Here is a 21,866-nt window from a genome sequence, read left to right as displayed (position 1 = left end):
GGGCCCGGTTTAAATATTTAAAACTTAATAGAGCTTTACTTAATACTTAATAAAGTAGTTCTTATAAATTCTATTTTTATATAATAATAAAAGTTTATTATAAAGGTTCCTTATTAACGTTAATTTTAATATTAAAAATTACTTTTTTATAATTAATACTTTATTTACTACGTACTTTAGCGTTTTACTAAGAGCTATTAAAAATTAAAAGCTTAAAAACCTTTATAATATATATAAGTACTTATAAAGAGGATTATGAACTACGTAAAGCCGTTTATAACTCAGTTACTATATTCCTTTTTTTATCCCTACTCCCGAGCTTATATAAGGGGATTATTTTAGGGGTTAATAATAATAATAAGACTATATTAGCCTTTTTAGCCTTATTTACCGTACCCTAAAATACGTTTATTAATTACTTAGCGTCCTAAATAGTTAAAAATTTAATAATAATATTATCTTTAATTATAAAGTTATCTTAAGTATTAGTATTTTTAAAGTCTAGATCTACTTTCCTAAGTACTTAAACTAACTTATTATTAGTATTAAAGAGTTTTTATATTTTTTAAATTACTAAATTTATTTACTTATTTATAATAGCTTATTCCTCGTATACGGGATTATAAAAAACTTTTTTATTAAACTTAATATTTTTTATAATAAATACTTATTTAAGCGCAGGTACTTAGACTTTATATAAGTTATACGTTTTTAATATATATTTAACTAAGTATTTTATATACTTATAAAAAAGCACTTTAAACTCTTTTTAATATATACCCCTCTTATAATTTTCATAAAAAAAGGTATACTTAGTAGCTATATATATAAAGGCTACTAAGATACGGGGTAACTAGTTTAAAATCCTATACTTAATAACCCGTCTATTACTAGTATTAATACCGCTTTTATTAATTAATTTCTATTATAATAAGTAAATCTCTTTTATTAGCCTCCCGTAAGGTAATATTATAAATAAAAATTATTACTAGTACTATTTCGTTTTATAAATTTATAAAGAGGTTCGTAAAAAGGTATATTTTATAAGCTTTAGTAATTACGAGTTAACCTACTTTTTTAGCGTTACTTATAGGTTCTTTTATATATAAAAATAAAAATTCTATTCTAATTCCTAGCTCGCTATACTACGTTTTATATATATATTTAACGTTTATAATTAAAAGAGCGGTCTTATTATTATTTTTAAAAAAATAAATTAAAGTCCTTTTTTTAATAATAAATCGCTACTTCGAGGCTCTATAATATAAAAAGTACTTCTTTTTCTATTTTAATCCTTAAAAAGAACCCCCTAAGCTACTTATTATATTCGTTAAAAGCTATAAGTATATATTATTATTTACTAAGAAATAGTTCAAAATAAAAGAGATCTTAGTATATATAATACTATAGCCGTAAGGCTCTTCTCGAGGGTAGTCTTTTTAAAATTACTATTTTAGTTTTAAATAATATATATATTTTATACTTAACTTATAATAGAAGTTTAATACGTATACTTTGAGTTTTATATAGTAATTAATAAAGAGTATTAAGTTTAAAATAACCTATTCTAAAGTACTAAAAGAGCGCGCTATTAAACCTCTTATAAGTACGTTAATATAAGTAACGGAATTTTCTAGAGTTAATTAGTAATATAATACTCACTAAGCTCTATAAAATATACTTAAAGTTTATAAAAAAAGGATAGGATTAGAGGAGCTTATATTTAAAAAAGATTAGATTATTTTTTTAAATAAGCTATTCTTTAATAATGCTCTTATAAAGCGTTCCTTATTATAAAGTATAATCTAGACCGTAATATTAAAGTACGCCTCTATTTAATAAAGTTTTTAAAACTATATTAATATAAAATCCCTTAATATAAGCGACGTTCTAAAGCTTTAAATTATAAGTTCCCTTTCCCTTAGGTCCGTTTAAAACGCCTTTTATAATATAAATACTACGTATAGTAATAAGTAATATAATAGTTCTTAATTTAATATAGTCCTTATTACTTAATAATATATAACTCTCGGGTTTAAATAAGCTCTTATCGTTAACTAAATATATTATTTTATAACTATTTATTATTATATTTTAAAAAAGGGGGTAAGTATTACTTATAGGGGTACTAAAGATTACGTTTATTTTTAAATCCTAACTTTTTATAAATATAATAACTATATAGCCCTCGTTTTAGTTTATTAATAAGCTTATTATAAGTTAGTTAGAAAATCTTTTTAAAAACTTAGGTTTTTTAGGGGTTCTATTATTCCTTAGTTAATTAGCTTTTTTAAGCTTATCGTAAAGTAATTTTTATTTATTTAATTTAATAGTAATAAGGATTTTTTTTATATAACTTTTTAATATTTATATTAATAACTTATTAGCGTTTTAGTTTATAAATATTTATTTTAATTTTTAATACGCCGTAGGGTGCTATAAATATACGTAATTATAAAAGTATATAATATTACTCTTATTATTTACGTTGTTAATTAAGTTAGAACGTTTAGTAAAAATAGAGTAAGCCCCTTTTTATTTTAAAAGTTATTTAGTATATATATCCTAAGTTACTAAGCTAAATATATATATAATCTCTTTAAGGGTCTTTATATACGTTCTAAAAGCTATTAATTTACTAAAAATCTTATATATATATTAGCCCTATATAAAGTTAAGTTTAAACTTAATTATAATTAAAACGTTAAGTATGGTAATCTCTTTATTAATTTTTAAAATATTATACGTTTTAGTTTAAAAATAAGTAAATTATTACTCTTAATATTAGTATTAAGAATTAATTCCGGTCCTCGCTTTATTAAGGGCTTATTAATATTTCTCTCGAACTATATTCTTTATTATTAGTTCGGGGGGCGCAAATTCCTATTTTAAATATTTAATAATTCGCTATATACTAAACTTAGCGCCGTTTTTAATAACTTTTTAAAATACGTATTTATATAATATAGTATTAATTAATTTTATTAATTACTAAGTAAGGACTTTAATATATATATTAATAATATTATATTTATAAACTATAAATTATTTATATTTAGTATTAAGCTCTTATTATTTTTAAATATTTTTAAGTATATAGATCCTCTTTATAAGTATAATATAGGAATAAATTTATTTATATAAAATAAGTAATATAGCTAGCTTTATAAAAAAAAACCCGGCTTAATTCTATAAGTTACTTATACTTAAAAAAGTCGAAAAGTTCGTATTAGGAGTTATATTTAGAAGCTATTAATAAAGGATTTCTTAGTTTCTTTAGTCGTTTTTAAATACTTTATAACGGGCTTAGTAAGCTTATAGTTCTTTTTTATTATAAGTTATAATTAATTATTTAAATTTTAAAAGTAAAATAAGTACTATAAAGGGGTTAAGGAATATATTAGAATTTAAAGTGTTTAGGTTAACGTATTTTTAAACCCTAACGCCCTTATTTATAATATAAAATATATTAAACTATTTAATTTAATTATCGTAATTAGTTAATTTAGCTTAGGCTAAAGTAAATATAAATAAGTTAGTTATTTTAAAAAGATTATAAAAATCGTATTAATAAGTACGTTATTATAATATAAAGTTTTAATTAAGAGCTAGGTTTATAATTATTACGAGTTATAATATATAATAATAGGTATACGGAGTATAATAAAAATAGCTTAATTATTAAAATAGAAAAAAAAAAAAAAAAAAGGTCTATATATATAATATCTAAAATAGATACGTGATTTAGCACGTGACGGGCACTTTGTGAGATGCGATTACTATCCCTATTACGTGACACCATAGCTAGAGCTGGTAGGAAGAGATTGTATTCTCCTCCTATTTGGGGACGATTCTTGAAGCACTATGGCGCGGTCAGGGTTGATACCCGACTAGGCCGTGGGTGATGTATCCATTCTCATACTGCCTCGCCATAAGACGTTCTCTACATTTGAGGCGGACATCAACCATGGTTCTAGAGCACTCTTTGCATTCAGTGCCTTGAACAGATCGTCGTAGATCATGTTCATGGATCAATGCTTGCCCATATTCGTTTTGAGCCACCCGAGCGTTGCATTTGCATTCAAGCCGACAGGACTTGAGGGGAATATGGTGGTGATTCAAGTGTTGACGTAGAAGTAGCCAGACTCAAAAGATTTCTTCTTTGGGTGCCGTTGAGGTTGGATATTATCTATGCAATTACGCGATTGTCCCTTTGATAGCCTCCCATGTCATCCCTTCGAGTGATGCCCGAAGTCAGTTTACAGAGCCCATGGTCCGCATAAGCCGGTGTTCGGATCCGGGACTTGCTTTGGGCCCTTGACGCAAGTGACATCCTTCCTACCCCAGCAAGTAGCACCCTTGAACTGTTCCCATGCAACGAATGTGGTTGTGAACTTCGTTCCAACATTGTTCCACGCGCGCCAAACCCTCAAATCTCCACGGTAGAGTTGTGTTCCCGCAGGGCACGACTTGTCCCCCTGCACCACGGAAGGACTACCTTCAGCCCATCCAGCACAATCGGGACCCAAGATGAGGCTCACTCCCTTCGACGCGACAGCAAGAGCATCGACAGGGTCTTTGGCGCAGACCGAGGTATCACAACCAACTTGAAGACAGTCTGAACTGCCAGAGTCGTCGCGGTAGGCACCACGCGGGCTGAGACCGGTGACGTCAATCGCGGTGGCAGAGCATAGCTGGACCAGAGCCAAACAAGCCCAAATGTTGCTGCCATGATATTAGCAAAGTGTCTTCTCAAATTCACAAGTATCATGTCGCATTTGTGTTTGATCGTTGAGGGTAGCTTACGCTTTCGAGAACAGCAACATCTCTACCTTGATCTGTAAACTACGAGTTGTTCGATGGAGAAGTTCGACCCAGTGCTCGTTGTATGGAATGGAAGGAGGCAGTACTAATCAAAGGGGCCACGGGCTCGAAAGCCAGGCCACAGCACAGCTCTATTATATGTAGAAACTGAATGCTAGTCTCAGTCGATTGATAACCTTCGTATCGGCTCGGTCTCCGTCAGCTTCTCCTCGCACCCTCATCCACCTCTTCTTTGCAGTCATGATCCGCCTCATTGTCGCATAGCGGCGCTCATTTCCGAGAGATATTCGCTCTTTCTGCGACGGAGGAGTTCGTCCTGGGAGGACAAGGTTTTTGCCCATCAGGGTAGACAGGTACCGGGCATCGAACCAACAACACTGTTAACCTAGATCTGCCTACGAGAAATCAGCTCATGCTTGGGCCGATGACAGGGCAAAATGCCCATGACAAGCTTTTCTGAATTTTTCAACATGGTCTTGGCAACAACTTTTGTTGATCGTTGTCAGAAGCACAGACTTGAAAGAAACGTAAAAACGCAAAAACGCTTGGCCCCATCAGTGATCAGCTCTCAAAACCGCGATCAACCCAGCGAGGAATGAGAAGGATAGCGAAACATGCGGTAAACAAAAAGGCGAAAAAAATGCCATTTTCTGCCCAGCTATGTGATCAAGTTAGTCACGAAGTGATTCGTCGTTGTAATCTAACATGAGCGCGAGCACCTGGATAGTTCCACCATTTCAATGCTTTCTGTAAATACAGCCTAGCAAGGAGAGATATGACGATGTTCTCCAGGCTGGCGATAGTAGAAACTCATGTCCCCGTCACCTCAACATGCCATAAACCTGGAAGAAAAGGGTTGACTTCAAGATGCAGAACTTTGAAAGAGTTGCCCCGTATCAGTCGTCAATGATTCTTTTGATCCCTCGAAAATGTTCGCCAGTGACACTTCAATAGCACATACTCTACTAGAGATGCAAGCCAGCTTGACGAGCCAGGTCTTGGTCAATGTCCGTACTAAAGTCTAGATAAACTTTTCAGAACGCCCCTATCCTTGTTACAACTCCCGTGCTCAGCAATCCGCCTTATTGCCGATCAGTCACCGAGATTAACGGAAATAAAGTGATCAATCACATCTAATCAGATTTTCGATCAAAGTTTCGGAAACCTCCGTAAGAGAGACAATCGTGAAGTCTTGTCAATTACCGCAGACTGAATTTCCACAATTTGCCAAGTCTAGGTTTTCCCAGCGAAAAAGTTGCGGATGGACTAAGGATGTGTCAGGCAAGCACTATGTGTCGTCGCCCCAGACTTCTGAGTTCACTGGCTGCCCATCATGGAGACGCCTGATGAGGGATGTATAAGACTATGTAAGTCACCAGCAGCTTCGGATCAAGCTGATACTCGCAGGTAGAGCTCCTCTGCAACCCTCTACGTCCCTTCAGTCTCGATACGAAGTCCTTCTCCCAATGCGCCTCTCATTCGTAGCCGTCTGGCTATCCTCAGCCACGGCTCTAGCCGCCGCCGCCGTGGACTGGAAAACCGTCAAGTGCCAAGGTACGGTCATTGATGCAAAGGCCTTGCCTGACAAGAGATGGGAGGCAGCCGGCGCCACTGAGGCCCTCAACGAGGTACTCAAGGCCTGGAAGGAGTACGACTCTGGCCCGAACGAGGTCAAGTTCGAGTTTAGCCAGTTCGCGTCGTGGTATCTCGGCGGCCCGGAGATGTGGCGATGCACGCAGCTGCTTGACGTGCCTTGCTCAACGTCTTTGACGTGCGAGGATACCAAGTACCCCGCTGGCCATCTGATTCTCAACTCCTTCTCCAAGATGCACCAAGTAAGTCCCGCGTCCCAATGGGAGACATTACAGGTTCTACGTGTGCGAACAGCGACTAACGACTGACTCAGTTCCACCGTCGGTACTTCGAGGCTCTCGACCAGGCACAGATGGACATTCAGTCCGAGATGGGTCTCTTTGCCGAGAAATTCTCTGTCCCTCTTGCAGAGAGCGACTCTTCGGCGAGAATGCAGAGAATTATGCTCAACGTCATCTACGGAGTCGTTGGTATTGCGCAAGCTTACACCAACAACATCTGTAAGTCTTCCGAAGAACTCTCTAATGTCATTGGTTTATCAAAGCTAACGATTTGAAAAGTTGTGTACTCGGCCCTGTTCCAGAGTTTCCTCACTCAGACAATGCGATCTCAAATCACCACAACCAGCAGTTACACAATCTTCACCAGTTGGGCTATTGGAAAGGATTTCCTCCTTCCGTAAGTCTCAAACTTCATACATTATAGCTCACGATGATTCGGATCACTGACGCCAGCAAACAGAGGTGCTTCACCCAAGCCTGCCTATGGAACATTGTCTGCTATGATGGGCGACGTGTTCGACAGCTGGAAGGCAGCTGAGGTCGAGTACCTCAAGAGAATTTTTACTCCCAGAGATGACGCTACGATCAAGTTCTTGACTGCCGCGCTGGACAACGGCCTCATGTCTGCCACCCCCGACGACATTGACTTCAGGGAGATGTCCAAGGTGATCAAGAAGCTCTTCTACCCCAATCTCATGCTTGCTGCCTGGGAGACTGTTCCCTCGGCTCGGAGACCCTTCGTCCTGTATGTTGCCCACTCTCTAGCGCACCTCAACGAGCCGTTACTAACATGCAGCACCAGCCAAACCGGTCTCCCCTGCAAGATGAGCAAGACCGAGAGAGACGATTCTCTCTGGCCATTCTTGCCTGCCGACTCGCACGAGAGGGCTGCTGCCTGCTACAACGGCGCCCTTTTCTACCTTCTTGACATCAGAAACGAGGGTGTGGAGTTGAGCATCGGTCACCCCTCCATCAGACCCAGTGAAAACAACCCCTTCTCTGCCCTCTTTGGTACGGACACCATGGATGGCAAGCAGTGGGGTGGTGTCACAAAGGAAGATATCGTCGCCGCTGTGTATGGAGGCTGGGTCGAGGGCGGCCGGATGAACAACAACTTCAACATGAATTACACCAACATACAGCCTAGCGAGGGATCCAGCTTGTGGTTTGGAAACGGCATTCGCGTGCCTGGCTACGTCAAGATGCCGCTCTGCAACAACATTTACACCATTGTTGGCAATGTCGAGTTTGGCAAGCCAGAGGCCAACCCTTCCTGGCCTTGTGCTAGTCTTCCCGTCATTAAGCCTTCTAGATAATCATCTTTGACCTTATGTAGTTTTAGCCAATTTGACTTGATATGTGGAATACACCAAGAACTGTTATGAGTATGATGGTCTAGCTCAATCGCTGCACTTGAACAAGGTACCTATAGTATCAGTGCCATGGTAATGAGTGCTCCTATACACGCCAGCCTGATTCTCAATCGCGCTGGTAATGTAAGTCTACCATGTACTACCACTTTTCTAGAGTGTAAGGTCCCTGGACGTAGCTCTGCTCTGTTCGATGTCGCGCCACAAAAATTGAAGAGAACCCCTCTCCAACGAAACATGGAAATGCGCCGTTCGTGACATCCTGTTTTGCCCACATTCGCTACATGTATTCGTATACTTAGAGTTTCTAGCTGACCGAATATAAGTAAGTCTGTTTTGTTGGTAATCTCCTCCATGGGACACGGCGAAAGACCTATTGGTTGATTACCAAAAGTATCCCGTACCGCCACTCCACTGCCTCTTTGAGCACTATTTATGTAGTCATACGGCAAGTTACGCAAACAGGAAGGTCGTGAAGCACTTCAGCGGCGTTCTGGGCCCATTTGTTCTTCCTTCCATCCAACGAACTTGGGTCTAGACCTTGTGCTCGTGGATATTGTATTTTAACCGCACATTATAAGACCGGTGAAAATGCCATGAAGTCCCATTTTATATCAGCATGTACATGATCCAAGTCTTCATCATCTCCCCCGTCGCTGAGGTGTTATACGTCCAGCAAGACACTCCTTGGATAGCTCAAGAAGCCTCCATCATCTCATCATGTCAGAACTATCGGTCTCGCGGTCGATCCCCGTCGCCGAACTCGAGAACGCCACTGAATTTCTCAGCAAAAGACTTCAAGAGACATCTCTTTCAGACTCAGACACAGATGAACATGACACTGAATCATCCGGCGAAGCCACTGCGCCCCAGGACATCTTCAACCCCAGCCAGTGCCTCTTTTGCAATGAGCTCAGCACAGAATTCGCAGAAAGCATGCTGCACATGCAGAAGCGCCATGGGCTCTCTATTCCAAATCTCGAAAGTCTGATAGTAGACCTGGAGACGTTGATCAAATACTGTCATCTCGTCATGGTCGAGTACAAGGAGTGTCTTTACTGCAGCTCCGTCAGGAACACAGCCCAGGCCGTCCGGCAGCACATGACGGGCAAGTCACACTGTCGGATCGACATTGGCAAGCCAGACTCAGAATTTAGAGACTTTTATGATCTCGGCTCTAGTTGTGGCAGAGACAGCGAGGACAATTTTGGATGCCGGCGTTTCGCCGACTCGGACGAAGACAGCAGAGAGTTGGCGTCTGGAAAGGTCGTATCGCACCGAAATAGAAAGAAAGCTAAAAATCACCGGAAGTCTACTCAAGGCCAGAGGAAATCCAGCGACTCACTGCTGGTTGGTAAAAGTTCACTAAGAGAAGACGCATCGACAGCCTTGACAGCAAGTGGTGATAGCAAGAAGGGTCTGACGGCAGCAGCCGTCAAGCGGAACGGAATCTTCGAGAAGCAATTAGCCACGCTTCGCCCAGCCGATCGACAGGCTTTGTCGCACTTGCCGCTCCCACAACAGAGGGCTTTGGTCGCCAAGGCGAAGAAACAGCAAGAGACTTGGAACAGCGAGCAGGTGGCGCAGAAGCTTAAGATTCAAATGAAGGCCAGATAAGAGCCAGTCTGCAATATTTATCAATCGATTTCACCCTATTCGAAAACGTTGCTATTCCTTGTGTCATGGCTGGAGTGAAGAGATCATTACTCTGGCACGGAAACAGTGCTGGATCGGAGCGGAAGCCCGGACTCGGCATAAGTGGGACCCAAAGCCGTTGCTGGCCGGCCGATGTCCAGGACCAACTTTGAAAATGTCTTCAATGTCAACCACAATGAGTTTCAACAGCTGTTTTTATGCTAAAATGGTGAGATGATGGGCATAGTTATCCATAGGGTCAAAAATCAAAAGGGATGTGACAAGAGTGGGATTCGAACCCACGCCAATTACTTGACTAGCACCTGAAGCTAGCGCCTTAGACCGCTCGGCCATCTTGCCTTGATTTTCCTGGCGGGTTTGTATCCTGAGTAACAATAGGTTGAGCTTCGCAGTCTCGCGCGAGTGCGCGTGTCGTCTTGCGCGACATCCATCTTTTGCAGCTTCAGTCGCCGACTTGAAGATTTTCTAGTTGACAGGCAGGGAGAGAAGAGACTGGACGACTTCACATCGCTCGGCCATCTTGCCTTGGTCTTCCTGGAAGACAGGGGTGAAATATTATTACTGAAGTGAGTACTAAGTTTAGATATGAGAACTACTTATCTAGAATGTTACGTTTACTTCTCAGCATCCATTGAGGAATGCATAAACACTCGAATCTTCGACTCCAATGTATAAGTACTCGTCCCTACTGTCTCCATTCAAGTCCCCAAACGTCACCATATTCGAGGTTGACCAATTTGGTAAATAGCTTACTCCGGAAGCGATTGATCCCGGGTTCCACCACACCAAGGGAGTGACGGCAGCCCAGTTCTGGCTCTGTGGGCCGCGGTTATACCACGCATTCAGCCCGCCTGTGGCACTCTCAACGGCAATGTAGTCATCACGACCGTCACCGTTCAAGTCAGCAAAACGAATATTCTCACGGCTGGTGCCGACTCCACTAGCGATCACGCCCCAGTTCCACCATCCCCAGCCGCCTGTTTCGCGACGCCCTTGGTTGATGTATAGGGTAGCCGCGCCATTCTCTGCGAGGTGGATGAAGTCCGCTTTGCCATCGCCATTCATATCAGCAAAGCGCACACCTGTACATCAAAGTTAAGGTTAGTTTTGGTTTTGAACCGAAGAAAGCAGTGACTGAAGTAAAGTAGCGACTTACCTTGGCCGTCTCCAATGCCCGTGGCGATCTCTTCGCCGGCGCCTGGACCCCAGATAACTTTGACTTGGCCATCAGAGGCGAAGCCCCTATTCCACCACACCGTCGCAGATCCAGAATCCTTGACCCAGATAAACTCGGAACGACCATCACCATCGATATCAGCAAAGCGAACCTGGTGTCCCTGTGCCCCGCCACCACTCGCAATAACACCGACAGGCTGCCACTGAACCTTACCAGCATTTGGACCCTCGTCGGGAGCTTTGCCAATATTCCAGTACATGTAAACCTCGCCGTTCTCACTGACGTGAAGGTAGTCGTCCCGCCCGTCGCCGTCAATATCCGCCATGAAGACACCAGTGGCGTTATTTTCGAGGGCCGCGCTTCCGAGCCCACCGCCGGACGCGGTTGTGCCCTGAGGGATCCAGGTGGGCACCGTCCCGCACACGACACCGCCACCGCCGTTGTCCGGAGGCTGACCCGCAACAGGATCGTCGATCCAGCGATTCTCGAATGCCTGCTGCACGCCGTTCCACCAGTTAGTAGCCATGATAATGTAGCCTAGATCGTTAGGGTGCAGCCCGTCGATCAGATCCGCCGTGCCGACAGCTTCGTCCATGCGAATGACTAGCACCTTCTTGCCGTCGTCCGCGCGGGCGTTCATAGCATCCTCAACGCCGTCATTAAAGGAGTTGATACGAGCTTGCATGCTTGTGGAGGTGGATGGTATGATGCGGGCCACGAGCACGGTTGCATCGGGACATTTGGCGATGATCATGTCCACCAGGTTCATCAGGCGGTTAACAGCTCCAACTGCACCAGCATCGCTGCCCATATCGTTGGTGCCCGCATGTAGCAGAACAACATTGGGCCGCTGTGAGAGAACGCGCTCTGCGTACCCGGAAATCTCGGCGATTGTGGCACCGTTATGGCCCTCGTGGTCGGCATCGTCGGCATCGCCTGACCGAACGGAACCGATCATGTCAACAACGTTGTGAACCTCAGTGGCGAGGTTGTAGAAGTAGCCACGGTACCCGGCGTTGCTGCTGCTACCGAAGCCGTTGGTAATCGAGTCTCCTAAAGGTAGCACACGCAGGTCTGGTCGCTCAGGTTCAGGCTCGGGCTCAGGGTCAGAGGGAGGATTGCATCCGTTGTTAGGAGGTAGGTTGCCAGGCGAGCCCTCGTCGATGTCTTTGTCAAACTCAATCCGTAGAAGAGGATTGGTACAAATGACTTGACCACTAGGGTGCTGGTCACATTGTCGATCAACGAGTTTCCCCAAATTGTCCGCAAACTGATGACCTATCCCGAAACTTGCACTTCCGAAATTATGGTTCTCCAGAATGTTGCGATGATCCGGCGTAGGGAACCCGTTCCAACTGACCAAATCAGCAAGCTGCCACTCCTTTTTGTGATTCTCCAACTGGTCGTTCGCTTCATTTGCGAATCGGAAGGCATGCGTTGAAGGCCCGTCTTTATGGTAAACAATCTATCAATACACGTTAGGCGATGAACGACCACGGGTTCAGAGTTACTATCATACCTTGGGATGGACTTCATTGTGCCATCGCACCTCGTCCGCATTTTTGCAGTCGTAACCGCCATGTGCCGAAGCACATACTATCTTTTGTACGGTGCTGTCATCTGGAACCAAGACAATGATATGCTCCCAGTCGTGGCGGTGTCCAGTACCGGGCCCGATAGCGTAGTCCTTCTCAAAGTAATAGTCATACATGTAAGCACACCAGCCATTATTACATCGCTGCCGTGAGCTACGGCCAATCTGGTCAGCATCAAACAGTCGAGTGAACGATAATCGAGGAGCTAACTTACTAAACGTTGGAGTTGTCAAGATCAGCCTCGTCACGGCAGCCTTGCCACTCGCCACTACCTTCAGATAAACCCTCAGAAACACGCTTGTTGCAGCCAATAGCAGGCACATTGTAGCAGCCATCAGTATCAAAGTCTTGAAAAGATATTAGCAGTGGGAAAACAGGCAGCTACCAGCTCTATTGCAAGAAGCGATCTTACCAAGAGCTGGTTGATAGCGAAGATCGTTCTCCGTAGCCCATTCTGGAAGCTTCGTAGGGGGTTCGACACTCTGTCTCAGCGTAAGAGCACGAGAGGGCGAGAAAAGTGCTGCCCCAAGGAGCCAGAGAGCAGTTTTTGCTAGAGCATGCTGCCCTTGTCGCGAGGATGTGGATAACGACATATTTGCGAAGGATAGTGTCTTTTGCCGAGAATCTAGCAGCTTGCTTTTGGGCTAATACATCAAATGGACCGACTAACACTGGGGGACACAAGTTATATACTTGACTCCTAACAATTGAACCTATGCGCAGACTTCGATAGACAAAGGATTGTTTGCGAGGTAAAAGACTGCACGTCTTTGCTAACATTCGCTGTTGATTCCGGAGTATGGGCTGTCAAAAGCAGCTGCCTAAGACAGCGTAGCAGAACATAGTTTAAGTGAGATCTTAGGTTATTCGTTAGTTTGTCTTGGCTAATCAACATCCTAGTTTGTATAACTGTCCTGCGGTATTTTCTGCTTTTGTTTTTTGTAAATGGCAAATTACCTGAGGGAATTCAGAGCCGATAAGGCTCTGATCTCTTCGCAGTCAGAGCCAGTCATGGGCCAGAACCAGGACTGCTGAATCCATTGTCAAGCACGAACAGCGGGTCAAAAGAAGCTGGAGGTGTCTGGACTCGGGGCTGAGGGTCGAAGATATTTCCTTGCACGAAAATAGCGCCCAGAGTAAATGCATCTTGATTTCGCTTGCCCTATCTGGACAACGCTGGCTCACTTGTACATGCACATCGGCTTACATGATTTGCCAAGCCAGCAAGCGAGCGAGGTTAAAATCAAATATCTGACATAAGAACATCCCCTGTATAGAAGACTATGGTTACCGTTGCAGCTGAAAGGGTTCGTTAAGCTTGCAAACGAGTAAAGACGAAATGACTATCTGACACAAATTACTCCCTGCTGAGAAGAATATGCTTGAGGTTGCCGATGTGGAGGTAATTCACCGCCGCAAGGCAACAAATTGTATGTGGAGCCCTTCGTCTTTCTAATTATTATTCTATGTGTATCCTGACATCTGGTGGATTCAGCCGGTGGGCGATACCTCCCTACTTTAGGTAACTCAAGAATCCTTGACAGAAAAGCTGACACGAAGCCGAGCGACTCGGGAAGTTGAGAAGAGTTAGCGGCGGCATCGGACCCGGGAGGCCCGAGCTGGAACCGGATGTGGCATTCCTGCCGGGCCCACCGCCACTGGGGAACCCGAGCCCGAGCCGACGCCGTCAGGCGAGATTTGCCTTGCGGGTTGGTCAGCGGCCTTTATAGAAGGGTACAACGACTTTGGCTACGTCGCCTTCAAGCACGACGATCTCTGCCGCCACAACTCGGTCCGTATTGACGAATTTAAGATTGATGGCACTTGCGACTTGGCCCAGAACAAGTCCTGGGTCTCGTTTGTGCTGTGCGGGGTGAAAGCTTAGTTTTGAAGATTCCGTGCCGCATCGAGAGACACTCGGTTGCGGTACGCAGCTTGTGGTGGACGACAAGAGGTATCCTGCTGGTGAGGTGGGCTCCATGGGAGCCCCGTGTTTTGGCTCTTGTACGGTGGGCTGGCGTTTGTGTCGGCCATGGGAATCTTAAAGTTCCCGAATATGCCCGTCTGCCACAGAAGTTAAGCCCTGGTTGAGTAAGATCTTTCCCTTCAGGCTTCCCACGATTATTTCCTTGCGACGGCAACATAGCTAGGTGATATAGTTTGTCATTGATCAGCAAGTCTCCTCTTGTTTTCATACAAAAGACTCTATATCCGCTACCCCGTTCTCGATTCTAAGGCTGACTCCGCCCGTTATTGCCCTCCGCTAGGTTCTCCGTGCTTCGCCCTGCCTTAACTTCCTCCCTCCAAACCGACCTCTCCTGCTCAGCCACACCAGGACCCTTGTACACACTGCCATATAACCCAGAAGCCCAGCCCGCGCCATCCTTGGCCTTCTGGCTCTTGCTGTCCTTGAACTTGCGACGATACCATTTCCCATACGCCAACAGATAGTAGAGCCTGAAGCACAAGAGCGCAAACTTGTCGTGCTCCAAATCCTCGGGGTAATCCGCGCCCATGTCGACAGCGGCAGCAATACCAGACATGATGGCGACCTCGTGCGCATTGACCAGAGTCCATGAGCCTGCGAAACGGACGCGCTTCTTGGCTTGGAGGAACATCATCCACGGTACGACAAAGGTGTAGTGCTTCCATGTGTGGCAAAGCTGATGCCACCAGTCGGCGCGGATGATCTTGTCCTTGTCAATCTCGCTGTCGGTCCAGTGCTTGCGGTCGCGGTCCTTGTTCAGGTAGATGGTCTGGAAGACGTGCTGCTCAAAGGGAACCTTGTCGGGGAACTGGGACTGGTAGTTGGTGGTGTCAAAGCACATCTCCAGCTTGGAAAGGTCATCGTCGTACATGCGAATGTAGTACATGGGTCTAAAGTTGTCCTTGGCGAACGCAAGGCGGGATGACTCGTCAACTTCGCCCTTCTTGCCGAGTGTCTTTACAGCCTTCTTCTCGTCGTAAAAGTTCTCATAGTACTTTTTCATGTAGTCGGCGTCGTTGTGAGTAATTGTGATATCGTCGGAGAAGGTAGCCGAGCCGAGCACCTTGCGCTCGCGCCATGATGAGGTCTTGCCCAGGATCTTCTTAGCGGTGTCAGCAAGGACGCACATGACGATCTCGTCGTAGTGTTCCTCTGACTCGATTGCATCTGGGTCGCCGCCAACGGGGTTATGTCCGTCTTCCACGGGGGTCCGGGGTTTGGTCTTTACGAGGACGCCACGCTTGTTGCGATGGACAACCTCAGTGAGCTCCGTCGACAAGCGAACAGTCACGCCTCGAGACTCAAGGTCCTTCTTCCATGTAGTATAGAAATCGGTAAAGTTGGGGAAGACGACCATTGGCGGCTGGTTGGAGGCGACGCTGTTCGGGTCGGCGGGGTACCACATTCCGTACGTTGGCGAAGTACAAAGACGTTCCAACATGATGGCGGGCACCTCTGGCGTCGCGTTGCCAGTACCAAGGAAGAGAGCAGTCATGGGCAATCCCACGACGTTTGTGAACTCGTCTGAGAATCGAAATAGCTTGAAGACAACTTTCAACGGCAGTAATGCGAAAAAAACTTCGAACCACCTCATAATCTTGAGCATGAAAGCCAGTCTGCGGACTTCGGCCTGGTGCTTCTCGATGAACTCGGTCGGGAAGACGTTGGTCCAGAACTTATCGTCCTTACCGAAGGAGACCTGAAGCTTGACGGGATCCGCGTGGTAGCCTTGGCGGGCGAACATGGTCAGCGTGTGGTGGAAGATGTAGCTGCCGCCCTGTACACCCTGGTTGAACCAGCTCGCGCCGTGTCGCTCCTTGTTAATGGGCATCGAAAAGGCCTGTCCTCCGCAGTAATCGACCGAGTCGATGAGGGTCACATCGAACTTGTCCGGGTGGTTCGAGAGATGGTACGCTGTCGACATGCTACGACATGTGAGTCTCTCGCCGTGCGAATTACAATCGTTCGTCTTGATAGTTTTGCTTACCCAGCAGCACCGGCGCCGACAACGAGGACCCTCTTCCGCCCATCCTTGCCTGTATTTCCGTTTTGCGACATGGTTTTGGAGCCGTTTTGCTCAAGGTCACGATTGGGATCCTGAGATGCCATCAATGTCAAAGGAGAGATTCGTTATCTCATCACATCAGTATAGACATCCCAGCTGGCATGCGGACGCGTGCGGGTCAAATATGGGACGAGAAATGTGTAGCTATGGCGTCTATGACGCTGTGACATTGAGTTTAATGAGGTCACCACCCGCAAAGCGCCTCTTTGTTGTTCACCTGCGTCCACTACGGCCAGGGAGAAGCTACTAGCGATCGATCCGGGGGATCCACCCCCAAGAAGATCCTAAAGATCGGGACTAGGGTGTCACGGTGCTTAAAACGTTAGCGGATGCGCTGGACGACGCCTGTCACACCTCGTGCGCTCACATGTAAACATGAGCGTGTCACTCTTTTCTCACCTTCATCACGATGAGAGAGCTTCAAGCTCCTGAAGGGCGAAGTTCCAGATCACGTCGAAATTTTGGGGCTGAAGACGAACTGCTATTCACATGAGTAACCGTATCATGAACTTGTCGAATCTCGAGTCCAGACTAACACAATGCAGAGATCACCCCACTGTAGACTCTGGTAACACTCAACTGAAGATATTCAAGAGGTAGTAAAATGCTTAGATACGTGTAGAAATTCCCGATTCCGGGCGTCAATCAATCTACTTATCTTGCCCAGGTTCACAGAATTACACGATGTGTCTCGACTCACTCTCACCACTCACTCTCACCACTCACTCTCATCAAAGCTTAGCAGCCTTCTGCAACTGCCTCACAAACCGCCCATCATCCCTATCCCACCATGGCCAGAACGGAACACTCTCCCGATCAACAGACCCCGTAAACTCAGGCTTCCTCCTCTCCAAGAAACTCTTAACCCCCTCAACATTGTCCTCCGTCCCAGCAAGCTGCACAAACACCCTCGAATCCAACACATGCGCCCCCTCAGGCGAAGCCGGACAATACACCATCATATCCCTCATCAACTTACCACTCACCAACGACGTATTCTCCGCCAGATCCTCCGCCAACCTCACCGCGTACTCCACCGTCTCCCCCGGCGAGGGCAGAAACTTTGAAAACAGCCCGCTGACAAGCGGATCCGTGACGGGGTACATATCCCCCGTCGCGACCACGTGGTTGGCGCGCGAGAGGCCTATGAGGCGCGGGAGGAAGAAGGCGCTGCAGGATTCGAGGACGAGACCGCGCCGGGAGAAGGGGAAGCCGCACCGCGCGCCCTCGTAGGCTACCCGGATCGTGGCCGGGAGGATCATTGTCAGACCGACGCCGGCGGCGGGGCCGTTGACGGCGGCGATGGTGGGTTTCTTACAGTTTGAGATCGCCAGCGCAACCCGTCCGCTCCTGTGTGAAGAGTGAAGTATGCATCAGTCCGAATTCGCGTTAAGTATCCTGCGGGATTACTGTTTCCATGGCTTTGGAATCAGGCAAGGCTCACCAATCCCTAAAATCCCTCATCGATTCCTCCGTCTCCTTGAGGGCCATCATACCCATAAACCCAACATCCAGGTCCGCGCCTCCGGAGAACGCCTTGCCTGCCCCCGTGATGACGACCGCGCGGACCCGCGGGTCCTCGCTGACGGTGTTGAAGATCACCTCGAGGCCGGTGAACATGTCTCCCTTCATGGCGTTGTACTTTTTGGGCCGGTTGAGGGTGACCATGATGACCTTTGTAACGGATGAAGAGCTCGCTGGGACATGGGAGACGAGTAGACCATCGTACTTGAACGAAGCGTATGATTCGGGCAGCTTATTTGGGAATGAGGCCATTGTTTTTTGCGAATCTGTTCTATGAGTGCTTGTGATTTACTATCAAAGGTGAAATTGCCGTCAATGATGCAACGTAAACAGCGACTGCCATCAGTTTCTGTCATTCTACTTATATGTCTCCAGTCTGCAGTTCGCGGAGGGAGCCTCGGCAGATTCACCACTGCATGTAAGTAATCACTAATCGACAAAACATCAACTTGGCCGAAGCATCCTGCGAAATGCCTGTCGACCCCGCGTTCAACCCGTCGACCCCAACTTTGAATCCCGACAACTGAGTTCTGGAGTGACATTGACCACCCTTGTGTACGACGCCTCGGCTGGGACTTTGCTTTGCTGGTGCATCTGATAGGATAGATGAAAATACATTTAAGATGGCGGCCTGTTGTTACGGCCGGTTCATGGGGTCCAGGTCTCATGAGTCTATTTGCTCTCATTAACGCCAAGTTTCCCAAGTTGGCAAGTCTAGGCAAGTAGGAGAAGACTTAATAGAGGCTTATGGCTATTCATCGCCTACCGAGTCTTGGCTCGGGACGATTTTAATGCCCATAGTCACGGAGTAAAGAATGATCGGTGGTCGATCAATTATATGGAAAGCAGAAGCGATGACCACCAACCCCATAGGAACGAATACAACGGGATGCCGTTCAAGAGTCTAAGTTCTCATCGTTTCTTCATGCCATCAAGAGCCAAACGTAGCTTTCCATACCTGTCGTCGTCAATAAGCTGCTGAGCACCGCCTCAACTTGGCTACAATCATACGTTTCGTGATATGTAAGTCACGAGCGTCGTATTCCCTGGTCCTAAAGGAATCAGCAGCAGCTCGATGGTGTGTTTCACGAAATATCGATCTATTCTCAATCAAAGACTGCTACCATATGACATGCAAGCAAGTCTCTGGACTTCCAAGTCGGTGCTTGGCAGGAGATCAGATCTCGCCAAGTATCGCCCTCAGATGTTGACATCAAGCCTGGACCTCATGCCCTGCGATCAAGCCCGTTTGATTCTTCAAAGATCCTCAAACACAGGCTCCTTCTTCTCAGCAGATAATCTCTCGGCAATGGCGTTCAGCCACGCTCCCAGCCTCACGCCCGCCTTCCCAATCACCTCATCAACGACTTCCCAGTTCTCATCAAAGTACCCCTCGCTGAGGTCATTCGACTTCAACCAAGCCAGACCCTTCTTCAGCACGTGCGAACAGACGTACGCATTCGACTCCGTGGCCCAGCCCAACGCACACGAACCCGTCTTGAGATCAATGCACTGCCCGTCCGTTGCGTTGACACCCGCCTGCTCTTGGCGTTGATAGAGGTCAGCTGCCCATGAGGCGGCGGCAACCTTCTCCTGCGGAATGCTCAGGTGCGGCGGCAGACCGCGGATGCGGTGCGGAATCTGGGTATCCCAGACGGAGTGCAGGCTCATTGGGCCGTTGCAGACACCGTGATTGGGCTGGCGGCGCCAGCAGACGGGCCGGATGTCGTTGCCGCCGCGAAGGAGACCTGTGGCGTGCAGGGGCTGATGGATATCGCCCAGGAAGTGTATTACAAACATTGTCGCGTTCTTGCGGTCAATGTGTGGGAGGCTCGTATCGAGTATTTGAGATGTCTGGTCCGAGCAGGTCAGTCTTGATGATTGCTGCGATGCAAGGGTGGTTCTTACGTAGTTTGTGATGGCGGAGATGATGCAGCCGCTGGATGGGCAGTCTTGAGGGTACTTCATGCCGCACATACTAGGGGGGTCGTCGCGGGGATCTGGCAAGTCGTGAGCTTTGGGATCTTGCGAGCGTGGCTATGGCATGGTCAAGGGACAGGATTCGTACTGATGTAGTGATACTTGCTTACCCAGCCCATGTGGCCTCTGAGTGTATCGGCCCAAGTCGCAGCATCAGAGAAGTCATAGTTGCGATCGTTGGCGAGCAGGTCTCCGTAGATGGCGGCGGCTTCATCAGTCAGGTACTTCTCGGCGAGATATCCGACGGTGCGGTGACCGACATTGCCCCAAGAAACGACCGGTCTGGCGACCGCGGCCAGGAGAATAGTAGAGAGACGCATCTTCAGTTATGTTGAAGCTGTATGTGTAAGAGCGTTGTCGGTTCTTTGGCAACCTGCGACGCAAACGCGGAGCTTGGAGCTCTTATCAGATATCGCCGTTCCCCCTCCAGCGAGTGACCCGTGCGACAGGCTAACCCGTTGCATCGCACTATTGGGCTGTCACCTCTGAAGTGGCTGGCTGCCGTCTGATGTGGCACGTCGAGACACGGCGGCAGCAGCTCTCGGAGTCTTCCACAGTTGAACGGCCATTTGGTGCTTTTGATTGGAGAGAGACACAACAGGGCTGAGACGCAGGTCCAGAATGGGGACTGGAGCTCTCTGTCCACGACTCAGCTCGAGGGGAGCTCTGAGGCGGGAGCTTTGATACTGGTGAGGTGTGGACACTGGACAGCTGAGAGCTCTGCTAACAGATTGGCGTGCCAGTCGTGCCAGCCTGGTGCTAGAATCTGCCGGTTGGCTTGTATGCGTACTTGAGAAATCGTTGAGTACTGGATGGGAATGACGTCTCGATCGGCGAGCTGAGGATATTTGGGAAACGATTGTCAGTGTGAATGAGCCGGCAAACGGAGTGTCCAACTGCGTACCGAACCAGTTGTCCCGGCCGAGCTCGGATCTTCACTGACGCCCGGGGGAGCATTCTGGCACAATACGCAGATGGTTGACTCAAACGACGGCATTTGACGAGGATGTGATCTGTAGCTGTTCCTATCCTGCCTTGCCTGCTGCAACTGAACCTCGAACTGTTGGGCAGCGTTGGTGGTAGCGGTTAGAGCATTCAGCAACTGCTCGAGATGCCCAACCCATATCTCACAGCGTCGGCCACAACCCAATGAGCCGTCTCGAAACTTAGCACAACGTCTGCCTCAGAGTGGTCATTGAGATCCCCCGTGGGGTGGCACTGGTGGATGGTTGGCGCCATCAGCCGCAGGTGGACTGTGGAGGGCGAGACAAGCTCCTAGACCCAGGATTCCCAGAGAGTCAAGACTGGAGCGCTGACATTGCCGAGGCGGGCTTGGCTCAGCTTCAGCTCTTGGAGGGTGGCGCATTGATGCCCTCCATTACCAGACTCCCAGTGCCTGCGTCCTGGCCCGTAGGAATGCTCGGGACCTGGCAGGGGTTCCTCACATCAACATGGCTCCCGGCACCTCAGGCCAATGATGTGTTGTGTGTCAAGCTGCGAGGGCCGAGCTCCTGCTCAGTTCAGGATGGAGACAACATCAAGGGACAATCCACGGCGAGTGGGCGAATCAAGCTGGTGGGTGTTAATCCTGTGGTTGTGTCGCACTTTGGAGTTGGAGTTGGGAGTCCACTGGGCAAAAGCTTTGTTGTTAGGTACGGAGTACTTTGGCAGGTTTGGGTGCCCGTTTTGGGGATTGCCTCAGGTACCTCACCTGATGACGATAAGCCAAGATAAGATAAGATAGGTACCTGACCCAAGACTGAGGTGCCCGATAATGATAAGTGACCTTACCTGTGTCCCCGTCCTTTGAAGTT

The 21,866-nt window shown here is 46.7% G+C and overlaps 7 protein-coding genes and 1 non-coding gene across 8 annotated transcripts; 2 read left to right on the top strand and 6 right to left on the bottom strand.

Moving 5' to 3' along the window:
- Nucleotides 1–4,259: 4,259 nt before the first annotated feature.
- On the bottom strand, nt 4,260–4,826 carry CLUP02_13175 (uncharacterized protein; the record flags this gene model as incomplete). Its single annotated transcript, XM_049292119.1, has 2 exons — nt 4,260–4,725; nt 4,807–4,826. 2 exons carry the CDS (start codon nt 4,824–4,826, stop codon nt 4,260–4,262), a joined length of 486 nt encoding a protein of 161 aa, XP_049149265.1.
- A 1,331-nt stretch (nt 4,827–6,157) lies between these two features.
- Nucleotides 6,158–8,014, top strand: CLUP02_13174 (uncharacterized protein; the record flags this gene model as incomplete). The annotated part of the gene is made up of 5 exons (XM_049292118.1): nt 6,158–6,179; nt 6,232–6,659; nt 6,731–6,917; nt 6,978–7,095; nt 7,159–8,014. 5 exons carry the CDS (start codon nt 6,158–6,160, stop codon nt 8,012–8,014), a joined length of 1,611 nt encoding a protein of 536 aa, XP_049149264.1.
- A 774-nt stretch (nt 8,015–8,788) lies between these two features.
- Nucleotides 8,789–9,685, top strand: CLUP02_13173 (TRI15; the record flags this gene model as incomplete). The annotated part of the gene is made up of 1 exon (XM_049292117.1): nt 8,789–9,685. One exon carries the CDS (start codon nt 8,789–8,791, stop codon nt 9,683–9,685), a length of 897 nt encoding a protein of 298 aa, XP_049149263.1.
- Nucleotides 9,686–9,981: 296 nt separating this feature from the next.
- On the bottom strand, nt 9,982–10,063 carry CLUP02_tRNA242. Its single transcript has one exon. It is a non-coding gene; the product is annotated as a tRNA-Leu (tRNA).
- Nucleotides 10,064–10,345: 282 nt separating this feature from the next.
- CLUP02_13172 (uncharacterized protein) lies at nt 10,346–13,089 on the bottom strand (the record flags this gene model as incomplete). Its single annotated transcript, XM_049292116.1, has 5 exons — nt 10,346–10,806; nt 10,881–12,366; nt 12,421–12,649; nt 12,711–12,843; nt 12,909–13,089. 5 exons carry the CDS (start codon nt 13,087–13,089, stop codon nt 10,346–10,348), a joined length of 2,490 nt encoding a protein of 829 aa, XP_049149262.1.
- Nucleotides 13,090–14,727: 1,638 nt separating this feature from the next.
- CLUP02_13171 (FAD dependent oxidoreductase) lies at nt 14,728–18,324 on the bottom strand (the record flags this gene model as incomplete). The annotated part of the gene is made up of 4 exons (XM_049292115.1): nt 14,728–16,408; nt 16,471–16,580; nt 17,535–17,898; nt 17,993–18,324. The coding sequence occupies 4 exons, from the start codon at nt 18,322–18,324 to the stop codon at nt 14,728–14,730; spliced, it is 2,487 nt and encodes an 828-aa protein (XP_049149261.1).
- Nucleotides 18,325–19,329: 1,005 nt separating this feature from the next.
- CLUP02_13170 (S1/P1 Nuclease) lies at nt 19,330–20,372 on the bottom strand (the record flags this gene model as incomplete). The annotated part of the gene is made up of 2 exons (XM_049292114.1): nt 19,330–20,072; nt 20,141–20,372. The coding sequence occupies 2 exons, from the start codon at nt 20,370–20,372 to the stop codon at nt 19,330–19,332; spliced, it is 975 nt and encodes a 324-aa protein (XP_049149260.1).
- Nucleotides 20,373–20,531: 159 nt separating this feature from the next.
- CLUP02_13169 (uncharacterized protein) lies at nt 20,532–21,291 on the bottom strand (the record flags this gene model as incomplete). Its single annotated transcript, XM_049292113.1, has 4 exons — nt 20,532–20,738; nt 20,843–20,890; nt 20,957–21,112; nt 21,184–21,291. The coding sequence occupies 4 exons, from the start codon at nt 21,289–21,291 to the stop codon at nt 20,532–20,534; spliced, it is 519 nt and encodes a 172-aa protein (XP_049149259.1).
- Nucleotides 21,292–21,866: the final 575 nt, after the last annotated feature.

The sequence above is a fragment of the Colletotrichum lupini genome, chromosome 7 (assembly GCF_023278565.1).
Source record: "Colletotrichum lupini chromosome 7, complete sequence".
NCBI lineage: Eukaryota > Fungi > Ascomycota > Sordariomycetes > Glomerellales > Glomerellaceae > Colletotrichum > Colletotrichum lupini.
The sequence above is the reverse complement of the archived record's forward strand: the minus strand, read 5'-3'. Positions and strand labels throughout refer to the sequence as shown.